Source organism: Nyctibius grandis, chromosome 19 (genome assembly GCF_013368605.1).
Source record: "Nyctibius grandis isolate bNycGra1 chromosome 19, bNycGra1.pri, whole genome shotgun sequence".
Classification (NCBI taxonomy): Eukaryota; Metazoa; Chordata; class Aves; order Nyctibiiformes; family Nyctibiidae; genus Nyctibius; species Nyctibius grandis.
In genome coordinates this window covers 9,145,108-9,161,691 of record NC_090676.1, presented here as the reverse complement: position 1 = coordinate 9,161,691, position 16,584 = coordinate 9,145,108, and the positions used below count along the sequence as shown (strand labels likewise).

The 16,584-nt window shown below is 40.3% G+C and overlaps 1 protein-coding gene across 1 annotated transcript in view; it reads left to right on the top strand.

Moving 5' to 3' along the window:
- The first annotated feature begins 358 nt into the window (after window positions 1-358).
- Window positions 359-16,584, top strand: part of ARFGEF2 (ADP ribosylation factor guanine nucleotide exchange factor 2) — a 35,351-nt gene continuing 19,125 nt past the window's right edge. Inside the window, exons 1-13 of the mRNA XM_068416338.1 lie at window positions 359-623; window positions 8,397-8,427; window positions 9,239-9,362; window positions 10,094-10,240; window positions 11,126-11,305; window positions 11,731-11,950; window positions 12,644-12,715; window positions 13,006-13,154; window positions 13,570-13,700; window positions 14,229-14,463; window positions 14,729-14,828; window positions 15,055-15,194; window positions 16,262-16,370. Coding sequence (XP_068272439.1) covers window positions 485-623; window positions 8,397-8,427; window positions 9,239-9,362; window positions 10,094-10,240; window positions 11,126-11,305; window positions 11,731-11,950; window positions 12,644-12,715; window positions 13,006-13,154; window positions 13,570-13,700; window positions 14,229-14,463; window positions 14,729-14,828; window positions 15,055-15,194; window positions 16,262-16,370 — 1,777 coding nt within the window. The 5' untranslated portion in view covers window positions 359-484. The remainder of the gene's footprint in view (window positions 624-8,396; window positions 8,428-9,238; window positions 9,363-10,093; window positions 10,241-11,125; window positions 11,306-11,730; window positions 11,951-12,643; window positions 12,716-13,005; window positions 13,155-13,569; window positions 13,701-14,228; window positions 14,464-14,728; window positions 14,829-15,054; window positions 15,195-16,261; window positions 16,371-16,584) is intronic.

Here is a 16,584-nt window from a genome sequence, read left to right as displayed (position 1 = left end):
AGCCGGGAGGAGCCCCGCTGCCTGGGGAAGCTGGCGATGCAGGGCAGGCCCCGCCTGCAGACACCCGCACAGAGGCGCGTTTGTACGCGCACTGATCGCCATAAATAGCCCGAAGCTGCGGGGAGGTGGCGTTAATTTAATTTATTACAGCTCATGGTTCGCTCTCCAGCAGCGAGGTGCGGTGACATCGCCAGGACGGCGGCTCCCGCCCCGGGAGGGCAGCACACCGCCCCGGGCCCCGCCCCCTCCGCAAGCCCCGCCCGCCCCCGCCGCCTGTCACCGTCGGCACCGCGGCAGGGGTCGGAGGTCATCGCGGGGAGGCGGGGGGGGGTAGCCCGAGTCACGTGACGGTGCCAATATGGCGGCGCCGTGGCGGTGGCGCGGTGGCGGCCGCTGAGGGAGGTGCGTCTCTTCCGGATGATGGGGCTGCGGCGCGGCCGCAGGCTCTGAGCGCCGGCCCCGGCGACCCTCTGCCTGCCCCGCCATGGAGCCCCCGGCCCGCGAGCAGGACGCCCGCACCAAGAGCATGTTTGTGTCGCGGGCCCTGGAGAAGATCCTAGCAGAGAAGGAGGCGAAGCGGCCCCCGCACGGACAGCTGCGGAGAGCCTGCCAGGTGGCGCTGGGTGAGTCCGCCCGGCCCGGCCCGGCCCGGCCCGGCCCGGCCCGGCCCGGCCCGGCCCGGCCCGGCCCGCGGGACTCCGCTGGGCGCCGGGCTGGGAGCCGCGACCGTTCCCCGGCCTGAGGGTGACAGAGGCACCGCTGGCGGTGGCGGGGGGGGTCTCTGCTCGCCCGGTCCGGCGGGGCAGCTGGCGGTGTTACCGCCCCCCGCGCCGGGGGGTGCCCTCTGCCGCGCCGGCTCCCCGGCGGGCTGCGGGAGAGTCCCGGTCCCGGCTGCGGGGCTGCCGGCCGGGGCTCCGGCTGAGCTCGGGACTTTGGAGCCGGGGGAAAGTTCTCTCTCTGATACGAGACGTGCAAATAGGAGGGGAAAACCCCCAAACATCTGTTTTATTGAGTTCTGGACTCGATACGAGACAGAAGGGATTTGGGCTTGTCACTTTAGAACCAATTTCGAGAAAGTTGATTATAAACTTTTAAACTAGGAAACAGGCTGTTTAAGGCCCTCGACTTGTAGAGTCTCAAATCTTCCAGGGCTGGTAGTCTGCTGACATCTCCAGCTCATGGTTGGACTGGCTAAAAGCTGTTGGCAGTGTAGCCAAATACATACAATGTCTGTGGTGTCTTGCAGAACTGAAAATACTTTTTGTGAGGTTGGTGGACAGGTCCTGAAATCTCCTGCAAGTACAAATTGATTATATAGGTCTCTGTGGTAAAGTTCTGAAAACATACAGTGTATCTTGAAGGGGAAAAAATTTACTGGGTAAAGCAGTATAGCTCTTACAGTTGGAGTTCTCTGTGGCCTTTCTTACTCTGCAAAAGTGACATATCTCTTACAGTTTTGGTTGCATTGCACCAATATTTTTCCTTTAATTAGGGGACGTTTACCGTGTCCAGAACAGAAGACAGGTTGAGTATGTAAGGAAACTGGGCAGATGCACGTTCTGTCACATGCATGGTGAAAGCAGGCTTGAAAAACAGCTGTCATTCTTATCTTCCTTCCCCCACCTTCAAGAAATTTGTAGGAGCTAATTGTAGTGATGGTATTTCCAGTGAAGGGTAACCAGATAGAAGAGTATTTTTTATTATTATTTAAAGTTGGCATTGTGAGTAATAGTACAACACACGTGCCCTAGCAGATAGAGGCTACTTTTTCTACTTACTTCCTTTTCCTGATTTCTTCCCTAACTCCCCTGACATGCACCCAGCCCATTTACATGACTAGGAACCTGTTTTTCTGCTATGTGAATATATTTAGAGGGTGAGAAAGGGAACTTTCTTGAAAGATTACTAGTGAAGGTCTTTATGTTTACTGGCACATCAGAGATGATGATTTTGGGGGAGGGGTACTGTGATGATGGATCTTTTTTTGCTAATCTTACTTGGAAAAAAGGTCCATGTGCTTTCCTGGACTGAAGCAGAGGTCAGCATGAAAAGATAACCTTCTGTTGCCCAACTGTCCTGCCCTAGTAGGGCCTTGTACTAAAGGATTTATGTTATATTGGGTGAATGTTGCTGCATCATTTTAAGTTGCGAATGTGAATGTGGTTTCTTTTAACATGTGATTTTTCTTTTTCCCCCCAACTTTATTCTGTTTAGGTTAAGCTCTTTTTTACACAAATGGAAAAATCAGTTTTATTTACATTTACTTAAGTTTAATTAAGCTTATACTTTACATTAAATAAGACTATGACTTCAATTTCAAAAGTGTCAGGTTAACTATCAAGCCCTGTGCAGAAGTAAATACGCTAGGAAATGTGGGAAGAACATTACTTGCAGTCTGAGGAATTCAGGCCAAACTTCATAATCTATACAAACTGTTACAAATGAAAGAAGCTTCAGTGTTTTTAATAATAATAATAAAAAAGTCCAGTTAACTCTGAGTATAATTAATTCAGTTTGCGAGAAATGTACAGTTAAATTTATGGAACTGGTAATTGTGTCAGCTGTTGTCTTCTTTTTTTTCTTTTCTCCAAGTCATACTTTGAATAATCCCTTTCTACCTCTTACTAAATTCCATTTGCTGTGCTGTCTTATTTATACAATGGTCTTTTTAATGGAGCCTTGACGTGTTGTACCATTTATAAACCAGTCAACACAGGCACGAGTCATATGTAAATGATACCTGCTCTTGGTTCTAGGGAAGTCTATGATACGTCCTTTTTCTAAATAGCGAGGAACAGATGTATTCTAGAACTACCTGATATAAATTATCCTGCAACTATTTCTACAATTTCTGCTGTAGTGTTACTGCAGTAGTGTTTCTGTTAATTGCATGTGCTTTAAATTTTTGTTTGGTGAGACAGAGGAATATATTTCTAACTGTGGGAATGATGCTCTTGTTTTCTTTTACATGAGTTCTTTATTGTTTTAAATGTGTTCAACTCCTGAGAACTTAGGTAAATTACTACTGAAAATTGCTGTCATTCTTATATAGGAAATATAGGTATTCTTTCATTCTAATTTTAATCTGTTCTAATCGTTTTAATCATTCTAATCTTCAACTGTTCTTACCTTTTTTTCTCTTCCTTTCCCAGTAACATACCTTTCACTGCACTAACACTGTGCAGTTTTGGACTGCAAAATATCTTAATGACTCTGTAGAAATGCGAAGTAACAGAGGCTCAAATAGAATATAAACACAAGAAGTGTGGAAGAAAAGGAACAAAACCAGTTCCCAGTAGGATTTTTTGATATTTTTTTTTTTTGTGTTGTTTTTTGTTTGGTTGGTTTTTTTTGCTCTGTCCACCTACTCCTTTGAAATACACAGTGTTAACGTTGAATAAGCAGAGTTTGAATGGATTCCTTCATTCAGTCTCTTGCTTCATCAGTAGGTGTAACAGTTGTATCCTGTTCTCTTAGTGCCAGTAAGCCCTAGAAGAGACTGGGAGAAATGGAGGGTTTTAAACAGAGAAGCTGTTCTGCTCTGCTTCAGAAAACTGTGTTTTTAAGAAAACTTGTTTTCAAGAGACAGCCAGTGTATTGTATAAAAATAGTTGCTTAATAAGCGTTTACATGGAGCTCTAGGTACACATGGTTCTTAGTCAATCTACTGAAATAAATCTCTATCCTGAAAAATTTACAGTAGAACACAGAGAGTATACATCCCAGCAGTTCATATTGGTCTAATGCTCATTGTGCACCTGAGTCTCTCATATAAACTATTACTTTTGGCCCTATTAGGACTGTTTTTAATGACATACTGTGCAGTCAGCCTGGTTATGTGACCTTATTTGATTGCCTAGGCACCTCCACGTACGTATCTTTGAGCTTTGTAAACAACAGAATTTGTTTAGTTAGCTTCTTAATGAGTTTTTAAAAAAATCTCTTAAACCGTGCCTTCACTTAGGGATCTAGTTGCGTGTTTAAGAAGTCCCTTGGTATGAATGACAGATGTCTAAAATGAGTTTGCATTTCTTAGTTTAGTAGCCTCTTGGCTAGCATGTTTTGAGAATGCTGGGCAAAGAGGAGGTAGTCTTGCTTTGTTGTGGCAGCCTTTTCTAAAGGGTTCTCTCTAGATTGACAGAATCAATAAATGCAGGGTGTTGATTTTTTTGATTTAAGTTTAAGGCAGCCTGGAATTGGGCAATGCAGTAGATTTTACCGTGTTGGGGGGAGGGAAGCTTTTGCTGCTGCTCCATGTGTTTGTATTGGCACTGCTGTCTGGTGTTCTGACAAGCTATGGAAAGACATTGCTTGTGTCCTTGTGCTAGCACAAGCTATGCCATTTTCTGCACAGGAACTAGCTTGCTTGCACCGAGACAAACTGGACTGTACATTAACATAGCATGCATCTAATTGCAGGCAGGCAATTATTTCCTCCATTTTAATATATAGTTTTCAATAGAAGCAAACTCAAACCATCCATCTAATATAGAACAGGAGTTATTACCAGCATGAGCTTCACCCTGCTTTTATTATGACCAGAAGCTCTGGAAGAAACTGCTGCAAGGCCTTGCTTGTTGTTCCAGTTGTGTTGCCTGGTAGGAATGCTGAAAGGCTGGTGCTGAGCGGGCAGCACGCGTAGTGCCCAGAGTTGGAGATGTTTCTGACTGAAGTAGGTGTGATGTATGCCGATACATTCTGGCCTTGAAGGTAGCAGGTAGCTCTAGTACCGAAAGCACCAAGTTGAGGGGTCAGTGTTGTGCTGTGATGACCAGACATTGACCAAAATTCGTATTGTGTTCTGTAGCTGTGGAAGGGAATTGAGCTGTGCCACTTAATCCTGTGACTGGAAGAGGAGAGTGACAGTGGCAGTAGGTTTCTGGAAGGTGGCTGTGCCTGGTTGGGGCTTGGCAACAGACTTCAGTTGGGCAACGGTTTCTGTTTCACTCACTTTTGGTGGTCAGACCACCAAACGAGCGCTTCAAATGTGGAGATTTCCAAACTATTTTGATGCAATCAGTATCAGAGGCATGCCTGTAACTTGCTTTTGTGCTTTCATCTATTCTTTTCTGCCAGCATTGTGTATTAAAATACTGTTGTGGTGCAGATGTTTTTATATGGCTTTAGAAAAGCCTTTATACAATAAAATTGTGGGGAACTTGGTCAGGGCTTGGTTAAAGGTTGTTTTTGTTTTTTTTTAATTTATGGACTCTTTCTGAGAGTGAAATTGTCGTTGCTCTAATATGGGACACTATTCTTACATATTTTTCCAAGGCAAGATCTAATAGAACTATCAGTAAAGATGGGTATGATCACGTCTCCTTAAGGCTAAAATCTTTGAAGTTTTGATTCAAAACTTCTTTTTGCTATGCTGCTTTGCTAACAAACCATATGGGGGGAAAGTGATCTCTTTCAAAGAAAAATTATTTCTGTAGGATATGGAGATTTGGAAAAAAAACAGCATTACTTGGTTATACCCTAAATGTGGAAGTGAGCACTTCTGTAGCTGAGAATAACATATCCTAACAATGGAACCTTTTTTCTTGTGTAGTATTGAATTTTACAAAATAACCTGTTTGCTTTCTTGGGTGGACTCATTGCTATAATACTCCTACTGTAGTTTGAACTTTTCTTTAACAAACAATTTAAGGTGAGGAATTTTTATTTTGGACCCCTTCCCCTCCTCCAAGGTACCCCTCCACAAGCCTTCCCTGTCCATCTCCCACAAAATAGTATGTCAGAATGAAGATGTGGTGTATGACCTTCAGCTTTCCTTCTGCCGGCAGCTGGGTGCAATGTGAAGAAGGATGCCAAAAGTGAACTGGATAAACTGAGACAAATTTAGAGTAATAGGCTGGCTGGACTAGTGGACCCTAAATAGGTTTCAGTTTCAGCTCAAAGATCACGAAAAGTTAGGCTTGTCCACAACTTCTGAAGTAGCAGCTGCTGAGGAGGAGTGCAAAGTGGGTAAGTGTGCAAACAAGAAGGCCCCTAAAGAAAACTCACATTCATTGAGCTCAATGTATCAAATATGTTTTTTTATTTTCTTTATGTCTGATATTCACTTTATTGCTCTGCCAATGGGAAAAAAAATTGCAGCGATTCTTTTATATGTAAAATAGCTTTCTATAGCTCATAGAAGTACCTATGAGTATTCGAAAGGTGTCTAGTCTGACTTGACCAAAACACTGTCAAATCAAGGAAGCCTTTTATTTCCAAACTAGACAAATTATCATTTTAGTGCAAGGAGGATCACTTGGCTAACTTGGGCAGTCTTTCTGCTTGGGAAAAATAAACTTAGTTCAGAGAGTGTTGAGTTTTCAGAATCATTAAAAAAAAAAACCCTGTAAACCCTAGTTCTACAGGGTGCCTGAAATACAGCATTAACTGTGCTACAGCTGACCACCCTGGCTTAGCTAAAATAGGCCTTTCTCTGCCAAGACCTGGAGGCAGGACTAAGCGTTCTGAATGTGTAAAGCTACCCAGAAAACTCTGTTTTAAGCAACCAGTTCCTGTAGGTGCCAGGAATATGCTGCTCTAATAATAAGACGGCTCTAAATAGAGATACAATAAATTGGTGGGTCCTTCAGTGCATGTTATTCTCAGTAGCTCTGTGGATCATAATGTGGTGTTAAAGATGAGGAAATTAATAAAATTAAGAGGACCCAAGAAGTGGTACTGTGTTAAGATTTACATTGTCTGTCTGTTTGGCACGGGAAACCTTGGTTATTCCTTATTAATGGTCTTCAATCTGTTGACTCTCCTTACCAGTTGAAGCCTGAAGTATTAGGGGATGACGATGCTGGGTTTACACTGTCACAGAGCTACAAAGTTACTTCTAATTCTGAAATCCCAGGTGCTGGGGCTATGCGCTTGGCTCAGCTCGTTGCCTTGCCGCTGGCTTGTGCAGTACTGGCAAGTGAAAATTGTCTCTCCTTTAGAACTACTGGATGTGGTTGTTTGCATGATGGACTTGGTTAGAAAATGCAGGGCTTCCGAGCAGAGCCATGATGCATTGTGGGCCTGGGACTCTTCAGTTTTTCTGTTGTCTGTTCTGTTGTTGACTATAGGGTGGATAATGTTTACTTCAGTTCTTGTTACATCATTTATTGCTAATGGGTGTCAGACTGACTTTCATTAATGAGAGAATATGGCAGATAGAATAGCAAGTCCCAGTCTTCCATGTAGCTTATCACTCGCAGCTTGTAGTTATACAGGTTTCCTCTGCATTTTGCTTCCATTTTCCATATAAAATAGAGGTAGTAATGTTACAAAATAGGCATACTCTGCCAGGCTTAATTCTTATAACGTTCATTGAGCAGTAGGACTGCAAAAACCTGTAAAATGTGTTTGTTGCAGTCCTGTTTGTTAGTATGTTTCGTGTATTGATGCTTCTGAGCCAGAAGATGTTATTGAGGTTCACAGACAGCACTGAAATCATCTGAACTGTGAATATCTAATCCCAAACAATGGTGCCTCTCCAGAGTGGTGGAGAACAAGTACTGAGTGAATGATCCATTTCTGATAACTTTGCAATTGAAACAAGTTTTGTAGGTGTGATAATTTGCAGGCACATTATACAGGGTGGGGTGGGCAGGATTCCATGTGATGTTACAAATGATTGTAGCTGTGCAGCCTGACCGTGTGTGCTATTTCTGATGGTTTATGTCAGTGTTCACAGTGTGCGCTTATGCTGTGTCTGGTGTAGTGCAGTTCTGGTCTGTATTGTGCATCATGGTGATACATCAGAAATCTTCAAAAAGCCATACTAAGATCTTTGGGATTTGCTGCTCTATACAAGAGAAATGAGAGGAACTTTTTCCCCCCCTGTATTTAATTTTACGAATTGCTCCCTAAAAGTGTAACTTAAAAAAAAAAAAAACAAAAAAACAAAAACCACCAAGCTCTGCTGGCAAAATGACAGCATGCGTTTAAGGTTTCTTATCTCTTGGGAGTTTGTTTGTTCAGCTGACGTCATATTGTGAGGCTTAACAAAAGCAGACTAACTAGCATTGTAGTTAACAGGAAGGTCAGATGCATTGAACTGATGATTTATGCCATGGCTTAAAGACTTCTGCAGGCCTGAGCTCTCTATGATGTAGACTTACTCTTGAATAAAAATTGCATACTATGCCTGTGTTTTCTGAAGATATCTTTTGTTACAAATGTTTGGAAAAACTAGCTTTTTCATGTAGAAACTGAGAGATATGCCTCCCAATAAATGGTATAACTTTCTATGACCTCTGAAGCTGAAGATGTTGCAGGAAAGGAATAGCAAATACTGAAGTGTAAGATGTCTAGTTTGAAATGGCTTTGCCTTATTATGTTTTCCTTATTTGTGTTATTGATAATAACTATGTTGTGTGTTAAATGCTTTTATTTTTTTTTTCTTCCAGATGAAATAAAAAATGAGCTGGAAAAGCAAAGGTAAATTATTAATTGCTGTAAAACTATGCGTGAAAACAGCAAGTGAAACAATTTGGTAGTGTAAATGTAAGAGTGTATATACATCACGGCAATGAGTTTGTGAATACCCAGTTACACACCTTTCTGCCAAAAACATATGGCCCATGTCTTCCAGTTACACAATGTTTGTGGCTATGGGTACTCAAGCCATAACTGCCTCTGAATTTCACTGTGAAAAAATTGCAGAACTTCTAAAAGGTGCTGGTTTTTCACTGCCTCTTACTGGACTTAATATAATCTGACAGGAAATCATAAAGAGCAGTAGGAACCCTCTGATAGTATATGCTCTTAACTACCTAGATCAAGGTAGTTTAATATATTTGAATATTACTTAAATCCAGATTTTAAAACACTTTTCCAGCACTGTGACAGGGTTTAAAATAAGCCCCTAAAAGTGTTTCCATTTGCTTAGTATACCTCATATGGGCCCTGTTTAATTAATTCAGAATAACTTTGATAGATTTATCATTTACGTTGTGTAGGACTTCCCCAGTATTGTAGGTGGTGGGACGGTGTTGGAGTGTAGCAAGGGAAGAGTTAAGTTGAAGAATATATGAAAAAGATCAGATGCAATATAAATAAATGTAAAGTGGTTTTTGTGTGATTTTTAACGAAAACTGAACTTCCTTTAAGAAAGTATGTGTGAGAGAAACTTGCATTACATTTGTATGCTGCTGTATACCATTCAGCTTTAAATTTAGAAAAGGAGGAAGTGTAGTCTTCTGTGATATACGTGTTTAGAACAAATAATAACTCTTCTTATCTGACCTAGAGAAGGCACTGCTGCTCCACCAAAGGCAAACTTCATTGAAGCGGATAAATATTTCCTTCCGTTTGAACTGGCCTGCCAGTCAAAGTCTCCACGCATTGTCAGTACTTCACTGGATTGTTTACAGGTAGGTGTTCTGTTCAAACTTGGACAGAGTGAAATGGAGAAACGTGCGGTTACAGAAATCTTGTGCGCTGTTGGTATTCTTAGAGTGAAGAAGTAATGCTGTCCTGAGTGCATACAGCTGTGCAGATACCACTATGGATACCTAGGTGCATGAACCATGCAAGAGAGGTTATCATCAGACTGGGCTGAAAGTGCGTCTTGTCAAAGTCGGAAATGTGTGTGTTGTTTTATAGTGAAGCAAGCCTTTATTGAAGCTCATGAATACTTACATTATTCAATAAAGATGTTTCACCTGTGGTGCTCTAAAAGGAATATTTACTATAGTGTTTCTTGTAGTGCTGATGTGATGGGAGGTCAGACTCTGGAATCTTTCTACCTTGTTCCTTCTTAGATTTGTACAGAATAAACAAATGCAATTTAATCTCAGCTAACCACTTGGGCAGAACTTTTCTGTTGTGAATAGGTACAAAGATTGATGTTCAAAAATTTTGTCTGGTTAAGGTAGGAAGAAATGGTCTGGGTGGAAAAAGCTGGTGTATCACTCACTAAGTCTGTTTTGTCTAGATGTGTGAACAGTCCAAGTATTTGGTAGCCAGACTATTGATGGTGTTAAATTTTTCTGTTAAAACTGGTTAAGTGAGGTGTGCTGTCTAAAACCCCCTTTTTATGCTGTACTTAACTGTATTTTACTTAAGAGTATATGGTTGTCTAACCTGCATTCTTTCTACCTAGAAACTCATTGCATACGGACATATCACTGGCAATGCTCCAGACAGTGGAGCTCCTGGAAAACGACTGATTGACCGAATAGTTGAAACCATTTGCAATTGCTTTCAAGGTCCTCAAACAGATGAAGGAGTACAACTGCAGATAATTAAGGTATTTTATTTGGTTCATTTTGGTGCAATATAAATTTGCTTTCTCTGTCTTTCATTTTGTAACTGGAAAAAAATAATGCAAAGCACTACTTAGGACCCAGTTTCTGCACTTCTTACACTGTTAGATTGTGTCATGGAGTTCAGGGAGGCTGTCACCAGGTCAGAATTGGTATGTGAAATGATTTCCTTGTCGCGAAGCAGAACGTAAGGGAATACTTTATAAATGTTTGTCTGTCTTTCTGGGATGAGCCATGGGCTAGATACTTTATCTTGCAGACAGTTTGATGTTCATCTTCTAGGCTAGTAATACCCACATTCATTAGGCCAATGAATTGCTGTCAGCCTTCAACTGAAGGCACTGTAACTGTGATGCGGTATCATGGCCTGCTGCTCTAGCCTGTCTGCTCTCATGTCCATTTTTCCAGAGATATCTGCAGTATGTGTTCTCAACAACGCATGGTAGTACCAGTGGTGTGTGTTCTGGTTCTGAAATCTACTTGGGCAAACGTAGCTGAGGTTAGAAGTTGGTGAACCTTCTAGTGATCTAATGTGATGGCAGTGTAGACCACTTGGCTCTTTGACAGAAATGAAGCTATAGAATATAATGATAACTGCTTCATTTGGAGGTGGAATATCTCCCTTAGTGCAAAACTAGTTGTGATAAAACACTTTAACAGCTCAGGAGAGAAGAGAGATATGTGGAAGTTCGGTTAAATTTTCTTTGATTGGAAATGTCAAAGAAATGGTAAGAACTGAAGTTCTCTATAACATCTTATAAACAGATATATGTGTTTCATACAAACTGATTATTATGGAAGACCTGCATGAAGTGTATTGCTGACTGCTTACTCGGATTTCATTTTTACTGTGTTATGGACTCTTTCAGGCTCTTCTCACTGCAGTAACATCTCCGTATATAGAAATTCATGAAGGAACAATTCTTCAGACTGTTAGAACCTGTTACAACATCTATCTGGCCAGTAAAAATCTTATTAATCAGACAACTGCCAAAGCTACCCTTACGCAGATGTTAAATGTCATTTTTACACGGATGGAAAATCAAGCTGTATGTAACTATTACTTTTGCTCACCTCAAATGTTTAGGCTTAACAAATGAACAGAAAACTTTTTATTGTTATTTTTAATGGGTCTCTCATTGTAGTTGGATATCAATTGATTTGTTTTAAAAAAAACCTGTCAAATCCTGCAGTGAAGCATACTGACTGGTTAAACATAAAATATGAAGCTTATTGCTGATAACAAGGTTTCACACTGTAGTTTCTGCCAAATTGGCTATAAACAAATGATAGGATGCTTTTAAAATAAGCTTGAAGTGAATCTTTTTCATTTGACTGGACAAATGATTATATTTTCACTGTTCCTTTCTTGTTAACATGTGAATTCACAAACAAACATCAGTCATCATAGATATCTGTTTTCCCTTATCATGTTTTGTGCCTTAAATTAACTTTTTCCTATTGATTTTTCAAGATACAGGAATCCAGAGAAGTAGAAAAAATGAATCGGCAAAAATCTGAGTCTCCTGCAATTCAAGTGGTGACCAGGTCTCCGAAGATGGGTCAGTTAAAGCACAGCTATCAGGAAGGCAAACCCACCGCTCCTGTGAGTGTGGAATTAACGAACGGTGAGCCTGAGAGGGCGGAAAACGGAGACCTGAAGCTGGAGCGGGATCTGATTCTTTCAGCATCAGGTGAACAAGAATAGGTTGTGTCTATGGCTTTCAGTTACAATGTTTCTATTGGAAAATGCTCTTTTAGGCTATTTTGGGGAGAAGTGACTGGGGTTATTGGCTCCAATCATGCTTGCATTTTTGCAGTAGCTACTCAGAGTATACAGGCTATCCTTAGCTTGTGTCTTCAACTTCATAACCATTGAAGAAAGGCTCATGGTTTCCCTAGAATTCTAGTAAAACTATATATAAGTTTGTATATATAGAATTATGATGGAATTTGACTTGATTAGGTTGAGAAAGGGGAAGGGAAGGAAAGGAAGAGAATAATCACAGTACATGGGGAGTGACGGAATGGCTTTGAGGTAATTGAAGTCCTGTGTTAAAAAAAATAATGTGTATTATGAAGACCTTATCATAAGCATATACTGTATCCAAATTAGGAATGTAGGATATTCCAAACTAAAAGTCTGTAACCATTGATAAATACAAATGACAAAATCACTGCATTAAAAATATCGATGCTTTGATTTAAATAATGGAATAACATCAGTGAGTATTTTTGTATGACTTCTTGGAAATGGCTTTAGTGGAGGACTATTAAAGAAAAATCTATAATTTTTAACCCTTCTGTCTCTGTCATGTTTCTCCTTTTAATCTTCATCCTAAACAAAAGTACTAAATTCAAAATTATCTCTTTGTGTGTTTCATTAGAGGAAAAAACTGATGGAGAAAGGGAAATTGTTAAAGGCATCTTGGAAGATGTGGTCGAGTCAGCTGTGAAAGGTAGCAAAATCTTTGAAAGTAACACAGATGCACGTGTATTGCCAAACTTTTATTGCTGTCTTTGTAAAAGCATAGAAGTTATTTTTTGTTCCTAAGTATCTGTTAAGAACACCTACTAAGGCAGTAAGAACAGGTTTTTATTGTGTCACAATATTATTATTTTGCTGGTAGCTGAGAAACTTTCTAGTTTACCAGAGCTGCTTCTGTACCAGTTGGTTGTAGAGCTTCACAAAGTCATGGGATAAAAAAGCTCAGTGGGTGATTTTAATGTTTTCCTTTTTCCCCTTTAGTGGCTGAAGAAAAGCATGTAACAGAAACAGTTAAGGCTCTAGCTGCATTAGAAACTGCAGATACTGCTCTTTCTGGCTCTAGTATTGAAAATGTACAAACAAATGGGATTCCAGATGATGGGCAATCAGTTTCCTCCACTGATAATCTGGTAAATAACTTCACTGGATGCTAACGTATATTTAGGAAAGTAAAAATGTTTTTATCTTGCCAACTAATACAGTGGGATTTTGGGGAGGGAAGGGACAGAAGCTTTAATGTATGTGTCCTGCTCAGGTTTGAAAAAGAAGCAGCAACTGCAATTTAAGTAGATATTGAAAACAACTGTTCTAAAATTGATTGTTAGTTGTAGTTTAATACAGGGTGGGGGCAGAGGGGAAGAGTCAGTCAACATGTGTGAAAAGATCCAGATCACTTGTAGTCCTGTTTAGGCTTAGTTTAAACTTTGCCAAATGTACTGTTTTTTTTTAATCTGTAGCTAATTCTCAGAGGGGCTGTGGAATCTTCCTAATTGCTCTGTTCCTTTGTCTCACTGAGGATCTAATGTTGTGTTTCTTGCTCTCAAGGAAACAGATGTATCTGGACATCAAGCTGCTGCCAAATTTTCCCATGTTCTACAAAAGGATGCCTTCCTTGTGTTCAGGTCGTTGTGCAAGCTGTCCATGAAACCACTTGGTGATGGACCACCAGATCCCAAGTAATGAGACTGTATTTATTATACTGTCCTCTTCAGGTAGCTTTTGGAGACAGCTAAGTAGCTGCTGTATAGTAAAGCAGGTATTCAAAATTCACCTGTCAGGCCCTTGTTTCAGTTAGCTCGATGAATCCAGGGTTGGAACTTGCTTCAAATTATTAAAAAAATTAATACATGAGGGTTTTTTTGTGTAATGGGCTTATTAATCTTGTCAGTTGAAGTGGCCTTGACTATAGTATTTGTGAAGCTTTTGATGGGGGAGTGGGGGAATGTGTCTTAGTAGCACTGAGCTGCATCTGTTGTCCTAGTCTGAGACGTTAATACTCCTGGAAAATCTCCAGACAAAGATGGTAGATGTTGTCCAAAATCACTTGCAGGCTGATTTCTACCCCTCCTGCCCCCTGCATTGAAATGAATTAAAATAGCAGTCATTTCTTCTTGATGTGGAAGAAGTGCTATAGTGCTCATGTTGAATACAAGTATGTATTCAGAAATACGATAAAAATATATTTAATGTTGAATTTTTTCTAGATCCCATGAATTGCGTTCTAAGATAGTGTCTCTCCAGCTTCTTCTCTCGGTACTGCAGAATGCTGGTCCAATTTTCAGGACACACGAAATGTTCATCAATGCAATCAAGCAATATCTTTGTGTAGCGTTATCTAAAAATGGAGTCTCTTCTGTTCCTGATGTATTTGAGCTCTCTCTTGCCATCTTTCTCACGCTGCTTTCAAATTTTAAGACCCACTTAAAAATGCAGATTGAGGTGAGAGACTTTTTATCTATCATTTGTATGATGCTCTAGATTTCAAATAAAAATACTGCAATGATAAAAAGACAGCTTGAACTTAGAAGTTAATGTCTTAGTTTTGTTTGCTTACTAAACTAGTGTATTGCTACTGTATTCAAATTCTAATATGCATGAAACGATAGTCTTCAAGAGAAATTACTGAATAGAAATGAATTTGTACATTTGACATGGTTCTAATAAGTTTCAGATCATCAAGTCCTTTACCTCATTTATTTTGCAGGTGTTCTTCAAAGAGATCTTCCTGAATATTCTAGAGACTTCTTCAAGCTCCTTTGAACACAAATGGATGGTGATTCAGACTTTGACTAGAATTTGTGCAGGTATTTCCGTTGTTGTGAAAAGCAGTCACTTCTTCTGGCAGCTGATGAAAATTATTTTGAAGTCAAATGCCACATACAATGTTTAAGTGGGAAAAATTGAATTTGATCCCATAGTGCTTGGATTAAATGTCTGGATTCATCCCAATTGCCTGCTCCAACTGGCTGATTCCTTTTAAAAATGCTATTAGACTGAATCCTAATACTTGCACTTTCTCTTATTTTCAAGATGCCCAGTGTGTAGTGGATATTTATGTTAACTATGACTGTGATTTAAACGCTGCCAATATATTTGAGCGCCTTGTAAATGATTTGTCCAAAATCGCACAGGGACGGAGTGGGCATGAGTTGGGAATGACGCCTTTACAGGTAAGAAAAACAGCTTTGAAGATATTTTTTCATAAAAGGTGCTGTCTCTGCATCGTTATTGATACTGTCAGTGATCGTGTTGTCTGTAACCTACTGATGTTACTTACTTTTTATTAGTTAGCTAATTCAGAATTGGATTCTGAAGCAGTACAATTAATTTACTTGGTGATTTTGCTGCATATTTGCACTGTAACACTAGGCTTGTTCTGTGTTCTTTTGTTGGACTGCCATGGGAGAGAGAATCAAGTGAGCCTTCCTCTGCCTTACTCAAATGACTTTCCTTCTGGGGCTTATGACCCAGCAGTACCTTCATCTTGTGTTTGCGTTGCACAAACTTTGTGTCATATCTCCACCACAAGTATTTTATTTTTAAAATTATGCTTTCCCAGTCCTTAGAGGGAGGACGGAGTACAGACTGCTTTCAGCAAGTCCAGATCTTTCTGACATTGGCCTGGTCCTACAGCACTGTTTTTCTAGCCCAGCCTAATAGCTTTCAGGGCTGAAGTGAACTTGGTGCCAGTGCTGGTCTCAGAACTGAGTGCACCTCACACTTTTGATTAGGATTGTATCAATGCTTGCTTGATTTATTCTTTCTTTATTTTTTTTCCTGTGGTTCTTCAACCAGAAAATGGAAGTAAAAACCAGGACACATTTGTTTTGGATTTTGAATAGAACTGCTTACTGTACAGCTAAGGTAGTGAGACGCTTACCTTGCTTGTGGAGAGACCTGACAGAGTAGAGGCTTACTGGATGGTCATAATCATTCATACGACAAAGGGGCTGTGTTGACGATTTGGTGTGTATTGCCCCTTGGTTGTACTCATCAGTTGTCAGTAGACCATCTGCTTAAAGCAGCTGGAATGTGTCCTGGTGTCAGTCTGGTTATGGTTGCTTTTGGCCCAGATGTATCCAACTTAAATATTCAAGGGGCAGAAGCTTTGTATAACCAATAGATTACCCCTTAACTGACGAACTTTCTAAGATTGGAATGGTGTAATGTTGTGCCTTCTAAAAAATTGTGGATATATGTGTATTGGTTTGGTTTTGTTGTTTTGGGTTTTTTTCAGGAACTAAGCCTGAGGAAAAAAGGACTTGAATGCTTGGTTTCTATTTTAAAATGTATGGTAGAATGGAGCAAAGACCTTTATGTGAACCCCAATCATCAGGCTAGCTTGGGTAAGATTGTTTCCTTATGGAGAGACTAATTTGTTTAATAAAGTTAGTCCCTGTGTTTATTCAGTGTTTAGAAGCTATTCAGAAGTGTGGATGCTAGGTTTATACATAAGGATTTGTTTATACAAATGAAGTATTTAACAAACAATGGTTAATGCTATTGCAGTAACCGACTCTCCAAGTGTCTGGTTCAAATAACCAGGTTCTGTTGAAGAGT